The 23202-nt window shown below is 43.2% G+C and overlaps 1 protein-coding gene across 1 annotated transcript in view; it reads right to left on the bottom strand.

Moving 5' to 3' along the window:
* NAMPT (nicotinamide phosphoribosyltransferase) overlaps positions 1-13061 on the bottom strand; it is a 28105-nt gene extending 15044 nt beyond the window's left edge. Inside the window, exons 1-3 of the mRNA XM_064142513.1 lie at positions 12882-13061; positions 1109-1265; positions 448-551 (exon numbers count right to left, since the gene is read on the bottom strand). Of these exons, the coding sequence (XP_063998583.1) occupies positions 448-551; positions 1109-1265; positions 12882-12941 (321 nt within the window). The 5' untranslated portion in view covers positions 12942-13061. The remainder of the gene's footprint in view (positions 1-447; positions 552-1108; positions 1266-12881) is intronic.
* Positions 13062-23202: the final 10141 nt, after the last annotated feature.

Below are 23202 nucleotides of genomic sequence, written 5' to 3'. Positions count from 1 at the left end.
TCTGAAAAAAATAAGAAAGAATTGAACAAAACATCTATCTTCTGGAGCCGTTTACACATGCAAGAAGTTGTAATCCTTTCTGCATTAGAATAAAAATAGTTATGATTACGTAGAGAATGCAATGTAAATGATGCAAGCAACCACTAAGCACTATGTGGAGACCTGCCAACAAGCCCCCACTTACACTAGCTGGCTGACAGCAGCCATAAATCCTTGCTACCTGCAAAGCTGTATTTGGCATCTGAAAGGATGAAAATTGCTTTTCTCTAAGGAATTACAATTATATGATTATTCTTTGACAGCTGCTACTCCAGGTACACTAAACATAAAAAGCTAAATTTATCCAGTCTTTACTACCATGGTTAAAAGGAAAGACTGCTGTATTTATTCTGTAGTTGATTCATAAATCCTTCATGTTAATCTCATAGCATTTTCATAGGTATTTACCTCCAGAATATAGTTCCATCCCTTTTCGTTGAAGACATCATCTTGAAAATGCTCCCTATATACTTCTTTGGCTTCCTTAATTTTCTCTTTGGTCACCACTTTACCTGTGGTTTCAGAAACAGATGAAAGCTTACAATATTCATCACTTTATAAAATAAATAACAAAACAGTTCAGACACAGAAAAGTCTCTTTCCAACAGAGGACACATCAAATGCAGTAAATGAGACATCTTAAAAAAATTTACTTTCTATTTTTTTTAATATAGATTAGGTTGCTCAAGAAACCCACAGGATAAAATCCACTTGTGGTTTGCAGGTGACCCGACAACAGTTTGAGACTATTGCTTCTTTATGACAGTCAAAAACCTGTCAAGAGTTTTAGTAGCAGCGTTCCCAGGGGAATGTGATGACTGTGCAAGTCGGCAATATGAACACCTCTTCATTTTTAATAAACCACTGGCATAAATAAACAGAGCAGAAAGATGTCTGAATTAGGCAGTCAATACCATTTCACAAGGGGGCACATTTTCAGAATTACATCAGTTACTACCTACACTGTACCGAGATGCTCTGAAATTGTTTTAACTATGATTTTTCTCAAGCCTGGAGCCTTACAGTATTTATTTACAGGTAAAATTTTACTGGAAACTGAGACAATTACCTTTTAGATATTTATTCAGTATGTACTGCAAGCCATAAAAAACAGTTTCTTCATATTTCACTTTCCTTAATTTAGAATTTTCAGTCTTCTTTTCACGACATTCAAAGTAGGAATATACTTTGCTTGTATTAGGTGGATATTGCTTGTAGTGTGTAACCTACATTAAGAAAAACTTCAGTAAGAGCTCAGAACTTCACTGCAAAGCACAAGAGAAATCATATTTGTATGTTGAAGCTTGGAGTAACTCCCACCTCTTCTGGACTATTTTTACCCATTCACATTCTAAGCAGTATTTAGGGGATTTCCTCTTTTCTAGCCACCTTCAATTTCCAGTTTACAAGACTGTCTTCCCTGTATTTGTTATTTACCTCTCTGTCAAGCCTTTATCCCTGGGGTAATCTTGATGGCCAGCTCTGCAATTCCCCTGATGACTTCACTTTGGTTAGCTATGAAAGGCATTGACTGGGATTTTAGAAGCAACACTGAGCACCAGGGTCAGTTTTCACTCTCTCTCACTTTGTCCAAGCCCAATAGCTACAGGAAGCACAAAGTTGTCTGCCACTACAAAAGTGGCAGTACCTGCTTCTATTTTCTTTTAAGTTTTGAAGGCCATAATCATGCAGTTGAAATAAAAGCTATCCAGACTCAAGAAGGGAGACATTGCCAGTGTCCGTGATCCAAGCACCTCATTCACTCTGAGCAGAGTGGGTTTCCCAAGCCCTGGTTACACCAAAACCAGCTTCAGAGATGTTGTCAGTAAATCTGACAACATGCACCTGAGGTTTGCACCTCTCCCAAGTCTGCACTGTGGACCTCTTCTTTCCTTCACAGTTTTTGAGGAGGTTCACTTTCAGCATACTATATGTATGTAAAGCATGTAAAGTTGCACACTGAGCATGTTACACAGAAAATGGGGGCATATACACACACACACACATTGGTATGCCAGATTCAACAACAACAGCTTTGATTGTTTTTCTTAACATACTGATAGATGGAACAACTAACCACCAATTTGCCTTGAGTAATATTATCATTTGAAAAACCCACTGTTGTGGAAGGCTAAAATAGGTCAAATTAGGCCTAAACATGTCCTGGCTCGCCCAGACATGTTTTCTGCTCTTCCTCCTTCTGCTGTTGGGGGAAGCAAATGCAGGAAAGGAAGCCAAAAGGCCTCATGCCTTCATGTCTCTTCCAACTTACAAACAGGGTACCTGCACATGTTTATATGCTTGTTTGTGTTCTGCCCTGAAAGGGTAAAAACAAGTCCAGACTTCACCTAGTATGGTCACACTTGACAAACTGCCATTCCAGCGGGGTAAGTTCTATGCCATTAGTCTCGGGCTACACTGATAAAAAGAGATGAGTAGGGAAAGACAATGTGCTCTGCCTTATTGTGTTTCTGCCTCATTGCTCTCTGCTGTTGCATCCTGCCATGCTCTACCTGCTACATAATAACAAGCCCAGATGCTTGTTACTGAACTACCTGGAAACTGGCTGTGCCTTAAGTTTACCAGGACTAGGCATGAAGTGTCTCATGCCATAGGCTCACTCAGCCAGTGTGGCATAGTGCCAGGACTGCACACCCACAAGACATCCTGCCTGCGCCTCTGCAAGCCTCCGTGTCAAAACTGCACACCTGCAAGTCTTCTGCTGAGACTGGGAACCCTGGAAGGGACATAGACCAAAGAGGAACCAGGAATAGGGGCAGAGATTGATTGTCTCTCTCCCAGCACCTTTTTAGAGCCTGGGAAGAACTAGAAGCCTCGATGGCTGACAAGACACCAACAGAACTTCCTATTAAGCATTAGGGTACTGTCTGGAAACTGAAGTTAGCCCTGGGAATCTGGAGATAAATTTTGTGAGTAAATACTCAAAAGCCTCTTTGCAAAGCTCTGTGAACTCAGTATCTAGTTGAATCCAAGTGCCTTCTGCCTTAAGCAGAAAGGAGCTTCTTGAGTCCTTCTAGTGGGCAAGCAGTATAATTTATCACAAGAACTTCTCTTCCAGTTCTAACAGTTTAATATTTGTTATATTACTGCTAGTTACTCCTTAAGTGTTCTAGATCTAGATTACACATCTGTGTAATGTTTTTCTATGACCATTGCAAAGCACCTTTGATTAGAAATACTGACCCTTAGCAAGACTCCTGAATATCAAAATTAATAAACTACATTCACTCTGACAAATCCTATCTCGTGCCATAATACCACCTCTAACACCAAACCCCATGCAAAACCTGCAATTCCATATTAAACAAGGAGCACACAATGACATAAATCCCATATGATCATTGTTTGAATTGCAAGCTAAATCAGTTTAAGGCATCACCTTATATACACCTTTGTATTCATTCTCCTTTCCCACAGCTTTCTGTTATTAATTCTCTTTTCTATACCTGCTGTATGCTTTCTTCTCTTTTCTGTCATCCATCATTCTGTTCTTCCCTTTCATATCTTTTTGGCACATTGCACTTTTCCCTTACCTTTGACCTTCTCCCCTTTCTTATTTTTCTCCAATGAGATTATAGACTCCATTTTTCTTCCACATTATTCTACATCTTTTCCTCATAAGTGTTTTCTTCTCCTGTCATGCTCTGGAGTAGAAACTTAATTTTGCTGGAAAGGACTTTCAAAAAGATGTCACTTCTCCAGTATTCTTTTGCTATAGTAGTTATCCAAGGAGAGGCTGTTTCTGGTAGGCATTAATGTTTACACACGTATTGTATAAATCTGAAGTCTGATTTATCTTGAGAGTAATACAAAGAAGGAGATGAACCACACAAATAGTAAGAATTTTAAATCTAAAAGCCATTCTGAGGTGAACAGCTTTTAGAAGAGCAACATCTAATGACTGAAAATCATTACATGTCCAAAACAAGTTTGAAACTTTATTTTCACAGGTTCTGAAAATTATCCTTAATGGTTAGAAACATTCTCTGAACTCTTGCAGAATTACATCATTTCCTCCTTAAACTGTAAAAAGTCTAAAGATTCTGCTCAGGGAGGTGGTGGAGTCACCAACCCTGGAGGTGTTCAAGAAAAGACTGGATGAGGCATTTAGTGCCATGGTCTAGATGACTGGATAGGGCTGGGTGCTAGGTTGGACTGGATGATCTTGGAGGTCTCTTCCAACCTGGTTGATTCTATGATTCTTAGAGGTGAAGCTATCAAAAAATTCCTTTTTTGTAAAAATTTAAGAAAAGTTTGTGAACAACTCTACACATTCCACAGGGGAAAATCATTCCTAGAGCTAAGCAAAGCACCATCATATATCAGTGCAACTCAAAACAAGCGTGAAAGTGACATCTGAACTTTTCTCAAAACCCCAGAATTATAAGTTAGAGCATGGGTTCATAATAAGTTTTTTGCTACTTCTTACTCCAAATCACATTAATTTTTTGTTGCTTCTAATATCACAAAGAATTGTAAAAGGGATAGTTGTACTACTTCTTCCTTATGGTCCTGTTTTTTTCAAATGTACCTCTGACACTTTCTAGACAAAAATATCTGAAGGTTTCCCTTACTTGTATTGCTAAAATTGTATATTAAAGTTTTTTTTTAATACAGTTTTCCCCTCTCAAATTATATTTAGTATTTCACTCAGTTTGGACAACAAACTATACCTATCAAGAGAATTTTTTGGTTCTCCTGTGTGAGCATAGTGCTGTTATGGCTGTGTCTTCCAATGCTGCAAGGAAACAAATCGTGAAAAGGTCAATTTTCAGATCTTTCTCATTGTCTTTACTTTATGAAGCCTTCAAGGCCAATCAAGCAAAACCCAAGCTTGTAATTTCAAGTTTTATGCCTTTACTTTGAAGCATCACAATGCAGGCCTGTAACAGAGCACAAACCTATTCTCTTCCAACTCCACAGTCACTCAACAGCAGATTGCTTAATAACCATGTTAGACTCAACGACAAAACTTGCTTTTAAATTTAATTCTCCCTGTTAAAAAGTGTCTCACTGTCAGCTCACAGAAGAATTTCTTCAGCACATCATCATGTTTAAAGGTAGAAAAATCACTCCCAAAGAAAACACAAACATCCCCTAACCTGCCCACCCTTATTGTGGAGCAGTCACAAACATGCTGTTTAACACCTCTAATGGGAGTATGAATACACACACACACAACACCTCCTTACACAGAATTTTATTAAATAGATTGAGAAAAATAGCACAGAAATTGTTAGAAGGTTCATTCACTGGTGTGGTTTAACCTCAGCTGACAACTAAGCCCCACGCAGCCGACTGCTCACTTGCTCCAAGTGGGAGAGGGAAGAGAATCAGAAAGGTAAAAGGGAAGACTCTTGGGTTAAAGACAGTTTAAGAAGTAAAGCAAAAGCTGCACGCACAAGGGAGAAAAACTAGGAATTCATTCACCACCTCCTATCTGCAGGCAGGTGCCCAACCACCTCCAGGAGAGCAGGGCTCCATCACATGTAATGACTATTTGGGAAGACAAATTTCCCTTCCTTCCTTCTTGTTCCTTTAGAAGATATGCTGAGCATGTCACACGGTATGGAATATCTATTTCATCAGTCCAGGACAAATGTCCCAGCTGTGTCCCCTCATTGTGTCCCTTTCTTGTGCACCCCCAGCCTACTCACCGGTAGGATGAGAAGCAGAAACAGCCTTGACTTTGTGTAAGCACTGCTCAGCAGTAACTAAAACGTCCCTGAATTATCAGCTGTTTTCAGCACAAATCCAAACCACAGACCATACAATCTAATATGAAAAAAAAAAAAACCACAAACCCTCCAGCAAAATTCAACACAGCCATAAGAAACAGAAAGCAGAAACTCCTTGTTTCACACTGCTGACATGAAACATAAGTTACAACCATGTGAAAAATTCTGATCTGGGACTGGTCTTAAAGTTGGTGCTTTTTTATGGTTTGCTTGCATCACCTGTGAGCTCTGTTTATTTTAATTCTTCATGCTGTTGTTGTGCTACAGTTTCATAATTTCAGCATAAACATTTAACAAGGAACTCACCAGATTTTAGCGTGCATAACAGATGATCCAGGAGCAATTCTATAAATCTCACGTGACAAGCTATAGAGCAAACCAATGCAGTGCTATTGTTGCTCCCCAAAACAGTGCAAGTGAAACAAACAAAACTAATCTGCATCGAGGCTGCCTACTTAGATTTCTTTAAAGAGAGTTTAATTACCCAACTCACTACCTATAGGTAGGCTGCTGAAGCCAATACATTACAATAAAAATTGGTATGATCTTCCAACACTACCTTTTAAAAAACATTTTTACTTTTGCAGTTCTGTCATGGGTTGAATTCAATCTGCTGATGGTATTCAATACCAGGCTGCCATCATGCCAGCCTCAAAATGAAAGAGCTGGCTGGAGCACAGTATTATGGGGCTTGAAGTGCAGATTGTAACATGAGAGGCTTCCTGTTCTGGTTGCCATTTTCAGTTTCCATGTTTGGGGTGCTGGGCTTTTCTGCTGGAGGGGCTGCAGGGTAGGTCGTTGGTTTCTGTGGCTACTTCTGCATTTTGCTGCACTTTTCTGCAAACAGGCTAGGGTGCATTATATTAGCTCACTCGCTGTAAAGCTCAAGCCAGAATTAGAGGGGATTTTGCATTACTTTCTGTCACTTCTGTGCTGGGGGAGAGGAGTTTGTGAGAACAGGCTGTGCATATTTGACAGTCCATATCTGGCATCCCAAGGTGCAGCTCCAAAGCAGCTGTCTTATCTAAGTTAATTTTGGCAGGAGACGAAAGGGTTGAAATCACGGGAGGCAAGATATCAAGAGGATTCAATAAAGGCTTGAGGTTTAAGAACTTTGTATACGTTTGTTGTTTGGTTTGTTTCTACTTTTTTTCCATGGTGTGTTCGCTATGTTGATGTATTTGCTTTCTGGGGGCAGCTGGGGACAATGTGCTGTGGTTCTGTATGTGCTCACTGTGGTGCTGAGAGTCACCTCAGGGGAATGGCTTAGAGCTGTGCTGTTGCAGCACTGGTTACTGGCAGGCCAGGTTTTGTTCAGAGCAATACAGAACTCTCCAAATACTACTACTGAGATAGCTGCCCTGAGGCTGGATAATGAGTGGCAGGGTGTGTGAGAGAGTACTGGCAAGTGTCCGGGATGGTGGTCACCTCTGGTGGTTTGGAATTTCACCCCTGAGCAAGTGCAAAATCCTCACAGGCTGGTGAAATGTTTGGGAAAAGTCACTGACCTAGAAGTTCCCAAGAGACAGAAAGCACTGTGTTGGCCTGTTACATGTTCCCTATCAAGCCTTTCTCATCTCATTGTGGAAAGAGGCTGTAATTTGAAAGACTGCTTTATGAGGTTTAGCCAATAGAGCTAAAAGCAAAAGTTGTCAATAACCTATATGGAAAATAACACTGTTCATTAACAGCAATGAGATGAGACAGTACTTGGGAACAAAAGGAATGCTTTATCAGATATACCTCACTGGAATGAGACATAAAATAAGTTAGTGCTGACCACCCTCAGAAAGAGGAAAAAATAACAAAAAAAAACCCCTATGACTAGCAGTTATATTCAACAAGGACCCTTTTTCAGCTTTTGAGGCAATCACAGACAGAGTGTAACACAACAGTGGAAACAAAAAGCAAACCAAAAGTCAGAAGGGCTAAATTATAACCTTATTTGAACACAATAGGAAATGTCAGAACAATCAATCTCTAGCAACTCAAGAAAAAGGGCATCCAGCAATAAGAGATAAAATGCAAGACATTTAAAGTGAGTAAAAATAAGTAACAATAAAAAAAACAACAAACAATCAGACAGAATTTCCTGAGTATGGAGTACTGCAGGGATTTCATCAAATACAATCTTACTATTTCAGTTACACATAAGCTTAAAATTACCATAGGAAGGTAGTTTTAGAAAGACTTCAGCTCCCTTACTTTAAATGCTTAAGTGAAGCTAATACAGATGAAGATAATGTTTTAAGAACTAAAGTGAGAATATTCAGAGACAGCTGTTCTTATGAGATGGGAGGGATAACATAATGCAGGTTCTAACTGAAGGTTAATCTTGTACCACTTTCAGCGTCTTTGTATTCTAGTTCATCACCTATTACACATGTATTGGAAAACAAAAAAAAAAACCCCAAAAAATAAAAAAGAGATCAGTCAGTACTAAGAAAACTAAGAGTCCATGCAAATACCTGAATTCCTATGGAAGCTGCACATTATCAGCAGAGATGCTATAATAAGGTTCTTATTAATCTAAAACACAAGGTAAAGTGTAAGCACTAGAACTGAACGCATTCTCAGTTGCTCAGAGAATATACAATGTTTGAAAATAGGTGAAACTTTACAGCAGGTTACAGTTAAAAAACTGTGTTTTGCACCCAAGATTACCATAAGAAAATAACAAAGTGGTTTTGGCTTACTATTTACACATTTCTCAATAGTCAGTTTCAACAATGAAAGCTGCAAAAATTCTGGAAGGGGTCACCTCACATTAATCTAACAACTGCCTGAATTCTGTATGGTTGCAGTGTTGCTTTGGAGCAATGATGAGTCAGGGTTTGTAACAGGATTGTGTGTCTGCTAATCAAAACTTGGAAGATAACAAACCTAGGGAAAGTGAAGATTGCTTCTTGTGAGGCATGCTGAGCTACAAGTTTCCAATGCTGTTCCACTGACAGAATTACAATTCTATTGAAATCACAAGATTTCAACAAAAAATCATTTAAAAAACCCACATATATACATGGACTGCTAAAAAGAATATTTTGTAGTCACTAAGGACTAGTCAAACCCAATAAGCTAATAAGTGCTCATGTCTCGTCCTTTCATACCTCTAGCCTTCTAAATAAAGAATATAGAGGCTGTTACAGCCTGGAATAAACACATGCTCACGTGAAACGCTTCCAAAGTAAGTGCTCTCCTTCCATTCAGATTAGAAGTCAAAGTGCCTAATACTTAGAATTCAACATGTAAAGACACAGAGATAAAACATGCTCTCCTTTAAAACATTTGGGAAGAACTGAATTCTCACACAAATCTCATTTACAGTCTAGATAGCAAGTCAGATGCTCCTATAGGGTAATTGTGTGGCAGTTTATTATAGCTATTAGCTTAATTATGAAACATTCCAAGGATCAGTAATGCATTTCATTGGTAAAAGCAAAATAAGCTGCTATTAGTTAAGTGAGCAAGGTTCAGTCCTCATTTTGACAGCCTTTCCCCACTTGCAGCTCATGGTCCATCCAACCTAGGCCTGCTATACATCAGCCACTGGAATCTTCTGACTGAAGTTCAGCCTGATCCTCCCAACAGAGTTTCAGACCACATATACTCTGGCAGATTTCTTGCCTGTGTAAAAATACACAACTATGGGATAAACAGAACACTGGGAATTAAAGAAAGTGGAGATGTGGAGAGTCAACAACATTGGACAAAGGAGGAACTGAAGGCCATGGACACTTTTGCTTGGCAAGTACAATTAGAGAACAGAGAGCTCTCACTGTCATAGAGGGGCAAGGTTGCTGGGAATTCTTGTTGTAGACACAAGAGAAAGACACTGTGCAGCATGAACAATGAGATGGAAGGAGTCTGCTGATATCCCCTCAACTTGCAGCTTTCTAGCAACAAGGATTTTTACTTCAAATGTTTCCCTTTTTCATTATTACTGAGTCAACAGCAGAAAACTTTACTATTAAAATCATCACTGCTATATTGGACATTTAACACAATGAGGATCCCCCAGATAACACTGCCATCAATGAACATCTTGATAGTCTTCTGATCCAAATAATTTAAAAGGCTGCTCTTATTTATCAGCAAGATGTATACACTCCATACCATATGCCCATGCCCAAACTCTGAGGCATGTAATACCCACAGCACAGAAGGAATTATACTGTTGGGGATTTGGAGAAGCTTAACAATATGCAACAAAGTACACAAGAAGAAAAAATCCTGATGTAAAAATATCTATCTTGTTATGAAGGTTGGAGATAAACTGCACAATTAGAAGCCTGGCCTCAAAATTCTGGAGCACTAGCACAACTCAGTAGGTCCACAGTTAATAACAGAAGATCAGTACTGTGTCCAGTGTGCAGCAAGACCCCTGGGTGGATAATCACTGTGAACTATTTCAATCAAGTAGTACCGAGCATACCAGGTATTAGCATGATATTCAGTTGTTTTTCAAAAACAGTTTTTGAGATTTTTAAACTGATAATCTCCTATAACTTAAGAGGAAATGCCCTATGATGCACATACAGACAGAAAAAGCATAGAGGCAAGGCTGGACTGTCAACAGACAAATCTCTGCCTATCAAATGACTCTGTTTCTGAATTTTTATAGGCACTAAATCAGTAACTAATTTTCCCTCTATCCCAGATTTTCAACTGTAGCAAAAGAGAATGGGAATACTAGTACTGGCTCCCAAACTATTAAGTTGTGACAGACAGGACTCTGACATACCATAACTCTTCACTCATGGGCAGTTGCCCATGTTGTGCTGTTTAGAACGTTGGCATTTTCCCCCTGAGCTGTTTGTTTTCACGTGACTTTTGTTACCAACATTGGTTTGTATGGATTGATATCTACTGCATTTGGGTTACCAAACAGGCTTCTGAACTGAAACATCCTCAGAGTCTGAATGTTACACAAAGTATTCCACATAAACAGACACTACAATCATGAATACAGCAGCAGAAAAGGGGGGGGAGGGGGGAAGGGATAAGAGGAAAAAAACCCTGACACAAGGTCAATTCTTGGTTTTGTTTTAATTGCAGAAAGTGTGTTTGCTAACTCCTGTAAACTATTTTAGTGCCATTGCTACTGAAAGTGCTCTTGCTAAGTGTTACATTGATTAGGAAAGGACAGTATCATCCAGGGAGAAGTGATGCTTGCTCATATTACCTAACAAGATAAAAGAAACTACTTGTTTAAGCATTGCTCTGAGATGACGGAGTTCCAAAGCTTTGTAAAAGAAGTGTCCAAGATGACAAATAAATTAAATACTTTAATGAAGCAAGGCAAACAACTTCAACTGTTTTTAACGTAATATGAAATGCTCCTAGCTGCTACAAAGGACTTCAACTCCCATTTTAAACTGGAAAAAAATCTCAGGCCTTTACTTGACCACTTTAAGATTTCTGCCACTTCTGGAATGTTACCAGGTCATCTTTCCTACAAAACAGCAAAGAAAATAGAAGCAAACTGGTCATCTGTCATTCCAGTGCTTCTCACTAGCACTAATCCTAGAGCTGGACTAGATCCTCCATATTCGAGTAAGTCTGATAATGAACATGTAAACATAGTTCTTAAGAGAGCACTGTGGCTAGATTAAGCTATTAATTAAAGCTGTTTTGTGAGTCCTCAATGGCAGTGTCAGGATGCTCTGACTGAGCTACTCTTAAGATTTATCAGCCTCTTCAGCTTTCCAACACACCTTCCCACACAAACAGCAACAATAAACGTCGAGAATCTCTTTACACAGAAGTCTTTACGCAACTTTAAGTAACAATATTACAGAGGAGTTGGGAAAGGCACACCAGCACAAGTTAGCCATCAGAGCACACATGGAGGCTTGTGCTTCGGTATCCAGTAACAAGACCTGGTCATAACATTGAAATTCCTTTTTTCATGTCTTCTATGTAGAGATAACCTCCACCGCTACCAAAACCTGAGCGGTGAAATCTTTAAAGGGTTGTAAAATAACAAATGTTACAAATGACCATCAGGCCTGCTACTGTATTTAGGGCACAAAAAAAAGTCCTCGACATGATGCAGCTCCTGAAGGAAAAAAGTTCATTTCTCAGACTAGGAGACACAGGGCACATCTGTACGAGCAGCTCAGGTAGTCACAGGCTGGCTCTGTCGAGTGTCTAGCAACTGTGTGCTTACATTAATGCAATGCTGCACAAAAGTAGGACTTGGGGCTGGGCACGTTCATGTTGTGAGGCATACTAAAAGCTTCTGGGCGAGAGATCACTGGATCAGAGTGCAGATAGTGCACCTGTATTTGACCACTGCTATCAAACAACGCTATCTTCAGGTAATTTTGTGGAAGGAAAGGAGAATCGTCCAGTGTGTTTCTATGGTCGAAGTGAACACCTTACTTAGCAAATTTGCCACCGCAATGACCAGAAACCCAGCAAAGGACTAAAAAACATGTATTCAGAGCCAGTCAGTCCCTCAGTGGACTCAGCGTCAGAAGCAAAGACAGAACACAAACAGCCAGCAGCAGGGCAGTTTCGCTGCCCGAGCTGAGCGAAGCAAGAGAAACGGGACACAGAAAAGAGCAATTGCTCTGCTCGCTTTCCACCCTCCCGCCTCGACGGAGGGCAGTTCGGCGGCCGCAGAGGGACAGAGATGCTCGGCGGCGGCAAGGGACCCCGCTCCCGCCATGGCTCCCCCTCAGATTCGCTCGCGCGGGACGACGACGCCCACCCCACCCGCTTTCACTTTCTTTTCTCGCCCAGCCTCCGCCAGCGCCTTCCCGGCAGCTCTGCCCCAGGCATCCAAGAGGGAGCTCGGCCGCCTCCTCTGTGGCCCGGGTCTGCGGGTGCAGCCCCCGGCCAGGCCATTGGTGTGTCCCTTCTCGCCACCTCGAGGCCGGGCACCCTCTCTCACGCATCGGCGGGGGGCCTCTCAGCCAGGGCGAGGCGGGCAGCGGGCAGCAGGAGCCGGCGGCAGAGACAACCTGGCTTGGCGCCTTGCGCAGGGAGCGCCCCAGTGCCAGGCCCGGTGGGTGCGGTGCAGCAGCGCAGTGCACCCGCAGAGGTGACCCCCCTCCCGCCCGCCGTGCCCGCGCCCACCTTGTAGGAGTCAGTGGCAAGAAGGATATTGAACTCAGCCCCCGCTACAGCGCACTCCATGTCGCCGAGCCCGAGAAGGCGCCGCCGCCAGCACGGACAGGACTGAGCTCCGCCGCCGCCAGGCGCTCGGTGCGGGGGGGAGAGAGGAGAAAGGGGGGACGCGAACGGGAACGGGGCGGGGACAGGGGGGATTACGGGCGGGGGGCGGGGGCTCGCGCTGCTGCCACCCCGCTCACTGGCTGTGCGTCTCCGCCGCCGCAGGAGGTGCTGTGAGGTCACCCCGCGGACGGGGCGGGGCCAGGGGGCGCAGGCAGGCTCTGATTGGGCCCGCCGCCCGGCCTGGGCACGGGAAGGGAGGCGGTGACTGTGACGTCAGGGGAGGCGGGGAAGGGCCGCGTGCTGCACGTTCTCTTTCATTGGGTTCTGGGCGGGGCGCTGAGGGGGCGGCCCCGGTGCTGTGACGTCACCACGCGGGCAGTGCGCCCTGTCTCGCTATTGGCCGGCAGTGTGGCGGCGTGCTCGGCACGGCGGGCGGGGCAGCCGGTGGGGGACGGGAGGGAATAGGAGCGAGGTGCGCACGCGTGGGGGGCCTCGTTTCGTTTCTGTGCGCCGCCGGCGCGGGGGCAGTGCTTATGGGAAGAGGCGGGCGGTGGCCTGGGCCACAAGGAGGCATCACTTATGGGAAGAGGCGGGCGGTGTCCTGGGCCTTGCAGGAGAGTTGCCGTGTGCCGCTTGCTCTGCAGCGTCCGCGCTGCGTGAGCAAGAGCTGGAGAGCTCCTCCTGCCAGCCGTCAGTGGGGGTGGGAACTGCCGCGGGGCAAGGTGCCGGAGGCCGCACCCATGGCGAGCAGTTGCTGAAATGAGGGCAGTGCTAGCTGCCAGGGGCGGCTGCCTGGTGGGTTTGCAGCCTGGCTTACTGCCCCGGGGGACCGCGGATCCTCCCTGGGGAAGAGTGAGCCTGTGACGACGTAGTTCGGGAACTGGCCCCGCACGGGTGAGGGGGATTTCGCCACCCGTTTTCTGGCACCGCACTGCTGCTACGAGAAGACGAAGTGCATCAGCTATCGATTACGCAATAACTAGGCTAGGGTCAGAGCGCTTGGGCGTGCCTGAGGAGGAGGAGAAAAGAGCATATATGCTTGGGGAAAGAGATGGAGTGTCAAGGTGGAAAACTCGGGAAAAGTAGAAACCACTCGTGAGCCCCTGAGAAAGTCTTGTAGTTGCTGTATGAAACAGGAGCGTAGGACTTGCTGCTCCAGTCAGGCCTCCTGTTACCAAAGTGATGGGATTGTCCTACAGGAAAGGGCTCCTAAGTAACCAGAGCATCAAAGTTTCCATCTCTGCCTCCTCCTTTCAGAAAACCTTGCTCCAGTAGAATAATAAGATGCTTTTCTTTGGAACAATGCTTCCTGGCCCATATTTAAGTAGGTTTTGATCTCAAAGTGCACCAAAAAATACATAGGCCTTCTAAAAGTCTTATATTTGTTATGGTTGTCATTGGTCTTGTAATCTGTGTAAATACTTGATGTTACTCTGCCGTTTTATGAGCTGCTGTGTGACAACAAGAACATGTAACAAGGTTTCTAGCATGATCATGGCTCATTTGTGATGGAAAGATGATCTTCTTGCTCTCAACTGTATGTAATAATACATAAATATCCTCTCCTGTAAAAGCTTTGGTGATTTAACAGGTTAAGAATTGATTTTATAGAATTCCAAACTAAAAATTGTGTAACTAATTATCATTTCAGTATATATGGTTTTCACCAGTCAGATTTTCATAGAAGTATGGATATCCAATAAAAGTGTGATGAATTTTTGTTGGCATCTCCGTCTTCCTCTTCTGGCTTTTCTGGTATACAATGTGCTGGAACTTGAATAATGGTTTAATTTAGGTCATACAAACGTATCTGAAGCTCTGTGATGAAATATTGTCAAGTTAGGACACTTCAGTCTCAATAGAAAATCCTATTATGCTAAACAGAACCATATCAAATCACAACTTGCTGGTGAAGAGAACATACTTTAAATCTGGAAAATCAGGATACACCTCTTGTAGCACTAGATTATAGTTACAACAGCAAAAAAGGAATAATCCTAGGAACCTCAAATACTTGAGTCATGTGCTGCATTTGTCATCTGTTAGCTGGGAAACCAAATTTGGGCTATGTCTGTCTTACTGAAACCAGGGTTTATGATCTGTGTGTGGGGCTTAACTTTGAGACATCACATTGTTCAATTTAAATACATGCTCAGCTAAATAGTTTAACACTATTTAGCTTACTTACAGGCAGGGTTCTCCAATAATGATCCTCTAACGTTTTCTTTTGGCATACGAGAGATGTGTAGAGGTACTCATTTTAGATATTTTTAAATACAGCTCTATTGATACGTTTAACAATCTCATATTTTCATGTTCTCTGGGGATTTCGGATGATAAAATGATTTTCTGCATAGCAGAAATGTCTGGTCAGTATTTTGTGTATACAAGGTCTGTAGTGTAGTCTACTACTGTATTTTGAGGAAAGCAATCCTGCAAAGAAGTTGTGACACATGCACAGAAGGTCTAAGTGACTGAAATTTGTGTACATGCCATAGTTATGAACAGTGATTTTTTTTTCCCCTCTAAAGTGTTTCTGATTCTTTGGGTTGATAATTCTGAGCCCAAACCAATCCTCTGTGCTCCCTTTTCCTTGGTGATAATTCCAAAATAGTTCTTGTTCTGTTCAAATATGCTGGCAAAAGAGCAGAATTTTAGCTCTACTGCTTTATGCTTTAGGTTTGGTGCAACTAGTACTTATGATTGTGTTTAAGCTTCTAATGATTGGCAATAAATCCCTTAGTGCCTGAGAGCCAGACAGGTATTGCTGGAGTTGATCAGATAGATGTTCCTCTCCAACTTGGTGCATACAATACTTTACTGTGGAAGTATGAGGAAAACAGAGCAAAGGGCATAGACTTTTTTCCAAGGCTGTCTCCTAAATCTCTGCTTGCTTTGGCTGGAATATAATTAATTTTCATCATATAAGATTATATGAGCTGTGTTTTGGATTTGTGCTGAAAACAGTGTTCATAATTCAGGGATGCTGACACAGAGTCAAGGCCCCACAGCACCAGTGAATAAGCCTGAGGTGCACAAGAAAGTGGAGGAGGGGACAGCTGGGACAGCCGAACCCAGCTGATCAAAGGGATAATCCAAGCCATATGATGTCATGCTCGGCATATAAAGCTGGAGGGAGAGGGGAATGTTTTGAGTGATGGTGTTCTGCCTGCCCAAGAAACGTGATGGCAAAGTGCCAGGTCCTCCATCTGAATCGTTACAACATGGGTGAGCTAAAGACTTGGGGATGTGTGTTTGGAAAGATGTCTCTCTGAGAAGGACCAGGGGGTATTGGTTGACAGTCCACTGACTATGAGTTAGCAGTGTGCCCAGGTGGCAAGAAAGCCAATGTCTTGTATTAGAAACACTGTGGCCAGTAGGAACTGGGAAGTGATCATCCTCCTGTACTCAGCACCGGTGAAGCCACCCCTCGAATACTGTGTTCAGTTCTGGGTCCCTCACTACAAGAGTGACATTGAGGTGCTAGAACATGTTCAGAGAAAGGCATCGAAGCTTATGCAGGGCCTGGAGCACATGGTCTACAAGGACCCCCTGAGGGAGCTGGGGTTGTTTAATCTGGAGAAAAGGAGGCTGAGAGGAGACTTCATTGCTCTCTACAACTACCCGAAGTGAGGATGGAACAAGGAGGGGGTAGCCTCTTCTCCTTGGTGGAAAGCAACAGGACTAGACAGCACCTAATATCCGGCAGGATATTAGGAAATATTTCTTCAAGGAGAGGGTAATCAAACATTGGAATGGTCTGCCCAGGGCGGGGCTGGAGTTGCCGTCCCTGGAGGTATTTAAGCATCATGTGGACCTGGCACTTAGGGATGTGGTTTAGAGTTCCCCCTTCAGTGCTGGGTTGAGAGTTGGACTGGATGATCTTGGAGGTCTCTTCAGATCTTTTCTGTGATGGAGCCCTGCTTTCCTGCCTATGGGAAATGGTGAATGGATTTCTTGTTTTGCTTTGCCTGCATGCATGGCTTTTGCTGTACCTGTTAAATTGTCGTTATCTCAATCTGTGTGTTTTCTCACTTTTACCCTTCTGATTCCCTTCCCCATGCCACTGTGTGGAAGTGAGAAAGTGGCTGTGTGGGGTTTAGTTGATGGCTGGCACTAGACCATGAGAGGCCTTTGTAGTGCCAACATGGGTCTCGAAGAATTTGAAATAATGGCAGATTTGACTGGAATGTGCTAGATCAAATCTACAGCTGTAACTGCTGTTTAGCTAATTAATTGTCAGGCTCCTGTGTTTGCTGTGAGCTTCCCATTTCACACCATTCTGCAGGATCTCAGTGTTTCCTTTGTGTTCTTGTAGTGTTCTTTCACCTTGAATACCTGGCTAGGACTACAGAGTTAATCAGTGCATAACTGGTTATCATCTAAGCTGGTTTTAGTGGGCTCAAGAATTAAATTCTCTTGGCTAAACAGCATCCATTAATGGTCCTATTAAATAGTATCCCAGTCCCAAGGAATCATGAAGAGGTAGACTATTTTGCATAGAAGCAAATACAAAGTCCTGATGTGTTGTTTTAAATCATACTCAGTGAATGAAGCAAGTCTAGTATTTCTGCCTTGCAGTTTTCTCAAAGGCTTGTTGTGTAGAGGTCTCTCTGTTAAAATTATATACTATGCAGGCTGTGTAAATAACTGACTAAAATACCTCTGGAAAATAAGAGGAATTGCTCCATCTGTGCAGCGTGTAGGACAAATTTAAATGCAGTGCAAGATTCTGTTTATAGGAGATGTGAGATTCTTCTGGTGAACAGTCACACTAGATTATATGTCATTTGTAACTTTCTGAACTCCTTATACTAAGAGGTGTTTATACAGTTGAAGAACCTGGGTCATGAAGATTCACACCTCAGCACTACTAACCTTTGAAGGCTGGTAAGGTTTTGTGCTTCGCAGCGTGAGTTGCAGCAAGTCAGTTTTTCTTCATACCTTCACAAGAACTGTATCTCAACATTAGGTAAATGCACTTATTTCTACTAGGTTTTGAATTATTAGCTTTTCAGGTATGCTGTGAGACTTTGCCTTGTATCTCAGTACATAATCTTTTACTTCTTGGCTTTGCATAACCAGTAATCAGGTTTCTATATGTTCTTCAAAGAGTAACAAAAGCTCAGTTGCTTTATTGTTCAGTGTGATGTGAAGCTGAGATTACTTTAAAACGCTGTCATACAGATGGATGGAGGCCACAGGACACTCTGAAGTTTCCTTTGTTACAGAGATGCCTGACTGATTCTGCATAGTCACTGTGAATCCAGCGCAGTTCACTGGCTTTGGCTGAGTTCTGAGGCTCCCTCCACAGATCTCAGGTGGATCTGCTTTGCTTTTTTGCCTTTTCCCCTCCCCCCCCCCCCCCCCCCCCAATGCTTTAAAGGTTCCTCATGAGCTGAACCGCAAGTGTCATGCAGCAATATTTAAGTGCATCTGTCTAGCACCAAGAAAGACCTTCCTGAGCAGGAGCTTGCTAAATCTAACACTGCTTCATGAAGTTAAAGGTGTCAGTATTGCAATTCTGAGTTTTTCTGGGTTTATACTGTGGTTCAGACATAGAATCATAGAATCAACCAGGTTGGAAGAGACCTCCAAGATCATCCAGTCCAACCTAGCACCCAGCCCTAACCAGTCAACTAGACCATGGCACTAAGTGCCTCATCCAGGCTTTTCTTGAAGACCCCCATGGACGGTGCCTCCACCACCTCCCTGGGCAGCCCATTCCAATGGGAAATCACTCTCTCTGTGAAGAACTTCTTCCTAATATCCAGCCTATACCTACCCTGGCACAACATGAGACTGTGTCCCCTTGTTCTATTGCTGGTTGCCCGGGAGAAGAGGCCACCCCCCACCTGGCTACAGTGCCCCTTCAGGTAGTTGCTGGCTTGGGTCAGTAGAGCTGTTCCAGATCATATAAAAATGGCTAAACTGTTCCCATAGCCAAAGGGGCAATGAAAGCTGTTTAACCTTGTGTTTGGACCTGAGCCAGTAAACTTAAGCCAGTATTAATAATCTCTGAGCTTTATAGAATGTGTCTATGTCGCAATTAATGTGCAACTGAACTCTGCAGCTGGTTAAATGATACTATGGAGTGTGTGACACAGTGCAAGAACAGAGCTGACATAAGTGTTAGACTGGGTCATTTGTACTTTACCCACCCATCAAAGTTCCCAAACACCCATGAGTTTCCTTTTCTTTTAAATCAAGCACAAATAATTCTCTTTGCCTCCTGAATCAAATTTCCTCCATTTCGTTACAATGCCCTGAAATTCAGCTTGGGCAAATAGTTCATCACACTGAATGCATCTGGCGTTTACTTGAAGAAGAATGAAGGATTTGCAGTAAATATATTTGAGGATTCAGAACTACCTCTAAAAAGGCTCTAAATAGTAGTGTTTGGCCAGTGGACAATTTGCAGTGTTATAGAGTGAAGATTTTACTGCCATTTGTCTGGAATAACATTAGTAATTAGAAATAAAAAACAACAACTGTGGAATAAAGCACTGAATGAGTCCCCTTTAGATAAGACCATTTCTAATTCTCCGTTTATCACCTGAGATGCTGAAGACTTGATTCGAACCTGAGCCTCTGCACCAATACAGTAATAACAGCAACTGCACTGTCTGTGGGACATGATTCAGCCTTATATGGTAGAGGGATAAGAGAGGTGAAGCTAAACTAACAACACCTGCTACACCACTGACTTGGCAGATTAGGTGGACTTCAACCACACTACCACAGGTAGGTTTGAGGACTAAATCACAGTCCAGTGTGGAACAGTGGAAGATCACTTTCTAATGATCCAGGTCTTCATGTTCAGTCTAGAAACCTTAATAACAACCCCATGCAGAGATGCAGGCTGGGGTCGGAGTGGCTGGAGAGCAGCCAGACAGAGAGGGATCTGGGGGTGCTGATTGATACCCGCCTGAACATGAGCCAGCAGTGTGCCCAGGTGGCCAAGAGAGCCAGTGGCATCCTGGCCTGCATCAGGAATGGTGTGGTCAGCAGGAGCAGGGAGGTCATTCTGCCCCTGTACTCTGCACTGGTTAGACCACAGCTTGAGTGCTGTGTTCAGTTCTGGGCCCCCCAGTTTAGGAGGGACATTGAGATGCTTGAGCGTGTCCAGAGAAGGGCGACGAGGCTGGGGAGAGGCCTTGAGCACAGCCCTACGAGGAGAGGCTGAGGGAGCTGGGATTGGTTAGCCTGGAGAAGAGGAGGCTCAGGGGTGACCTTATTGCTGTCTACAACTACCTGAGGGGTGGTTGTGGCCAGGAGGAGGTTGCTCTCTTCTCTCAGGTGGCCAGCACCAGAACGAGAGGACACAGCCTCAGGCTGTGCCAGGGGAAATTTAGGCTCGAAGTGAGGAGAAAGTTCATCACTGAGAGAGTCATTGGACACTGGAATGGGCTGCCTGGGGAGGTGGTGGAGTCACCATCCCTGGAGCTGTTCAAGGCAGGATTGGATGTGGCACTTGGTGCCATGGTCTAGCCTTGAGCTCTGTGGTAAAGGGTTGGACTTGATGATCTGTGAGGTCTCTTCCAACCCTGATGATACTGTGATACTGTGTGACTGTGCTTCTCTTCGTTACCCAGTTTCTTTAACATTTATGCTGGCTTACAGGAAAATACTTGAAATGAAACAAGGTAAATCAAGGCTTCTGTAAAAAGCAGTCGAGGGCCAGACACTCCGTGTTTTGCTGCAACCCGTGTGTTACAGGAGCTGCGGTTTCACAATTAATGACATCAGCCAGTCTCCTCATGTGAACTTCAACCCTGAACTGTCTTTTCTCTCGGGTTGTACTAACACACTCAGACACTTTCTGCACAGACTTTTTCCTATACGTTTAGTACTTCTCCAGTGAGCACTCTGAGCTGCCACTACTTTAGCATGGTCAGGTTCTGTATATTGTTTATTTAAAGAAAGAAAAAAAAAAAGAGGAATATTTTTGCTCTCCGAAGGAAGGGTATGGAGGACAAGAGGGACTGAACAGACAGTTTGCTGGCAAAAAGATACCACAAGGTTACAAAATTTGTCACACTACAGGTTTAAAGAAATGTGATATTTTTTGCCCTTGCATCCTTTCTTAAAGGGCACTGGGAGGTTTATTAGGCAAAGACCTTGATCCTGCTGTTCCTGAGGACTCTGATTATTTAGATTATGAAGGAATTGGACAGGCTGCAGAGCATTGTCCATTTTCATAACAATTTATTGCAGATTATATTTTGATAAAGAGACAAATTATGACCATTTTAGTCACTCAGCAAGGCTCTTTGTAACTGTGGCTGGAGCTGTGATGCTGCATAAGGACACAGGGCTGTTCTGCTAAGTCATCTTAGCTGTAGATGAGAAAACCCAGCATGCAGAGGCAGTATCATTTCTGCTCAGTGGTGGTGCATGCAAACTGCTGCTAGACTGTGCCATAGTTTGTGCTTCTCTTGTGCAGTCAAGGAAGTAGAATTGTCTAAGAGAAAGAACACTTTTGAAACAAGAGAAATCCTCATGGGAATTTAGGTTTGTAATTTGTTACTTCTTAAGGTAACAAAGAAGGGAGAAGAACTGAGGCTTAAACATTAGACCAAGCCCCTAACCACCAAGAACTACCTCAAGTGCCTAAATTTAAGATCCTAGAGGTTACTGACTTGAGCAGAATTAAAATTGGCATGTTTGGTGAATTGCAGAAGTGATGAAGTATTGCATGTGTGTGCACTTGTTTGTGGACCTGGAGAGTTTTCTTTTTGATGCCTCAAATGTAAATTACCTCTGAAGAGTGTTGGGGTTGGTTTGTTTGTTTGTTTTCAAAGAGAGGTCTTACACAATATTTGCACGATGTGCAGGGAACTCTGCTTCCCAACATCTTTTGGGCTGGTTTACATGAAATGCAGTCGCTGGAAAAACTCTCTTAGAGCAGTGCTCTGCAATCCATGCGGTATGGATGAGGTGTAGGTTTCTTTTGCTTTCTTTCAGACCCAATCCATCTTCAGTTCCCATCACAGTACACAACCCTGAGTTGGTTGGCATGCAGCCTAGGATGGTCTGCAGCCAGCTGGTCAGGGAGCTGTGTTGAGGGCACAGGCTGGGAGTATCCACACAGCCCCTCTCTTTGATGCTGCTGTTTCAGTGTGGGCAGTCCCCTGCTCTCACTCTCTGCACAGCAAAAAGATTGCAGTGGCATTTTGTGAAGAACTTAATCCCATTTAGTGCATGTGAAGCATGGCATAGAAATGCTCTCTGGATGCACAGAAGCAAGCTGACAGGCACCAAGAAGATCTTTGGGCTAAATAGACACCTACTACATGGATTTAGATCTTTTTTTTTATCTATTAAATTCTACTTTGCTCATCTTCGTCATGATTTTAATTTATTGCTTTTTAATTTAACATAAAATGAAAAATGGAGATTGGAGCCTACTATGGCAGAAGAAAATGCAGGGCTGAACTTTATCCATCAATTTCAATACAGATCAAACTGATGCATAAGTTAAAAAACACATTACCTCGAATTATGAGGCTCTACAAGAGGTACTGCAGAGTGGATGGAAAAGCTGCCCAAGCCTAGTAGGAAGAACATACTCTGCCTGCCTAGTAGAAGAGCGTATTGTATAGCAGTCTGAGGTGTATTTGGCATCAGTGTGGGATCCCAGTTTAAGCTATTTGATTTAGATTGCACATACCCAACAGATACCTGTAGGGTCTGGCTTTACCCTTTCACTTTGGAGACATTTGGAGAGATTGTCAATCCGATGAGTTGCACTGAACTGAATTTCAGCATGGTTCCCTGCACACAGGGGCTTCTTTTCAGCTTCTCTTCCTGGTTTGCCAAGCTGCCTGAATTCAGTTCCTGCCTGTATGAACCAAATAATTAAAATGCACCCCTGAAATCCACAGTTATTTATAGCTGGTGTTTCCTCTGAGATCATTAACACTACCAACCTCTGTTTCTTCACCCAACTGTGGGTCATTGCTTCAATTTCCCATTTTATTCTTTGTTTAAAGCCCTTCCTTGCTAGGATGGACAGCATTTTGACAAAGATGCTCTTGCCCTGCTTCATCAGGTAAACTCTGATTCCCCAGCAGTCTTCAGTCCTCAACATCCTGTCTTTGTGAAAGCTAAATCTTTGTTTCACTGCCAGTAAGGCTTCATTAAAGTGTTCAGAAATATACTGGGCCAAACCACTTCTTGGTCTGGATGGGCCACAGCATAGCATGCAGCGGGTGGACAA

This window comes from Pogoniulus pusillus, chromosome 4 (assembly GCF_015220805.1).
Source record: "Pogoniulus pusillus isolate bPogPus1 chromosome 4, bPogPus1.pri, whole genome shotgun sequence".
Taxonomy (NCBI): domain Eukaryota; kingdom Metazoa; phylum Chordata; class Aves; order Piciformes; family Lybiidae; genus Pogoniulus; species Pogoniulus pusillus.
Note: the sequence above shows the minus strand (reverse complement) of the source record. Positions and strands in the feature narration are given on the sequence as shown.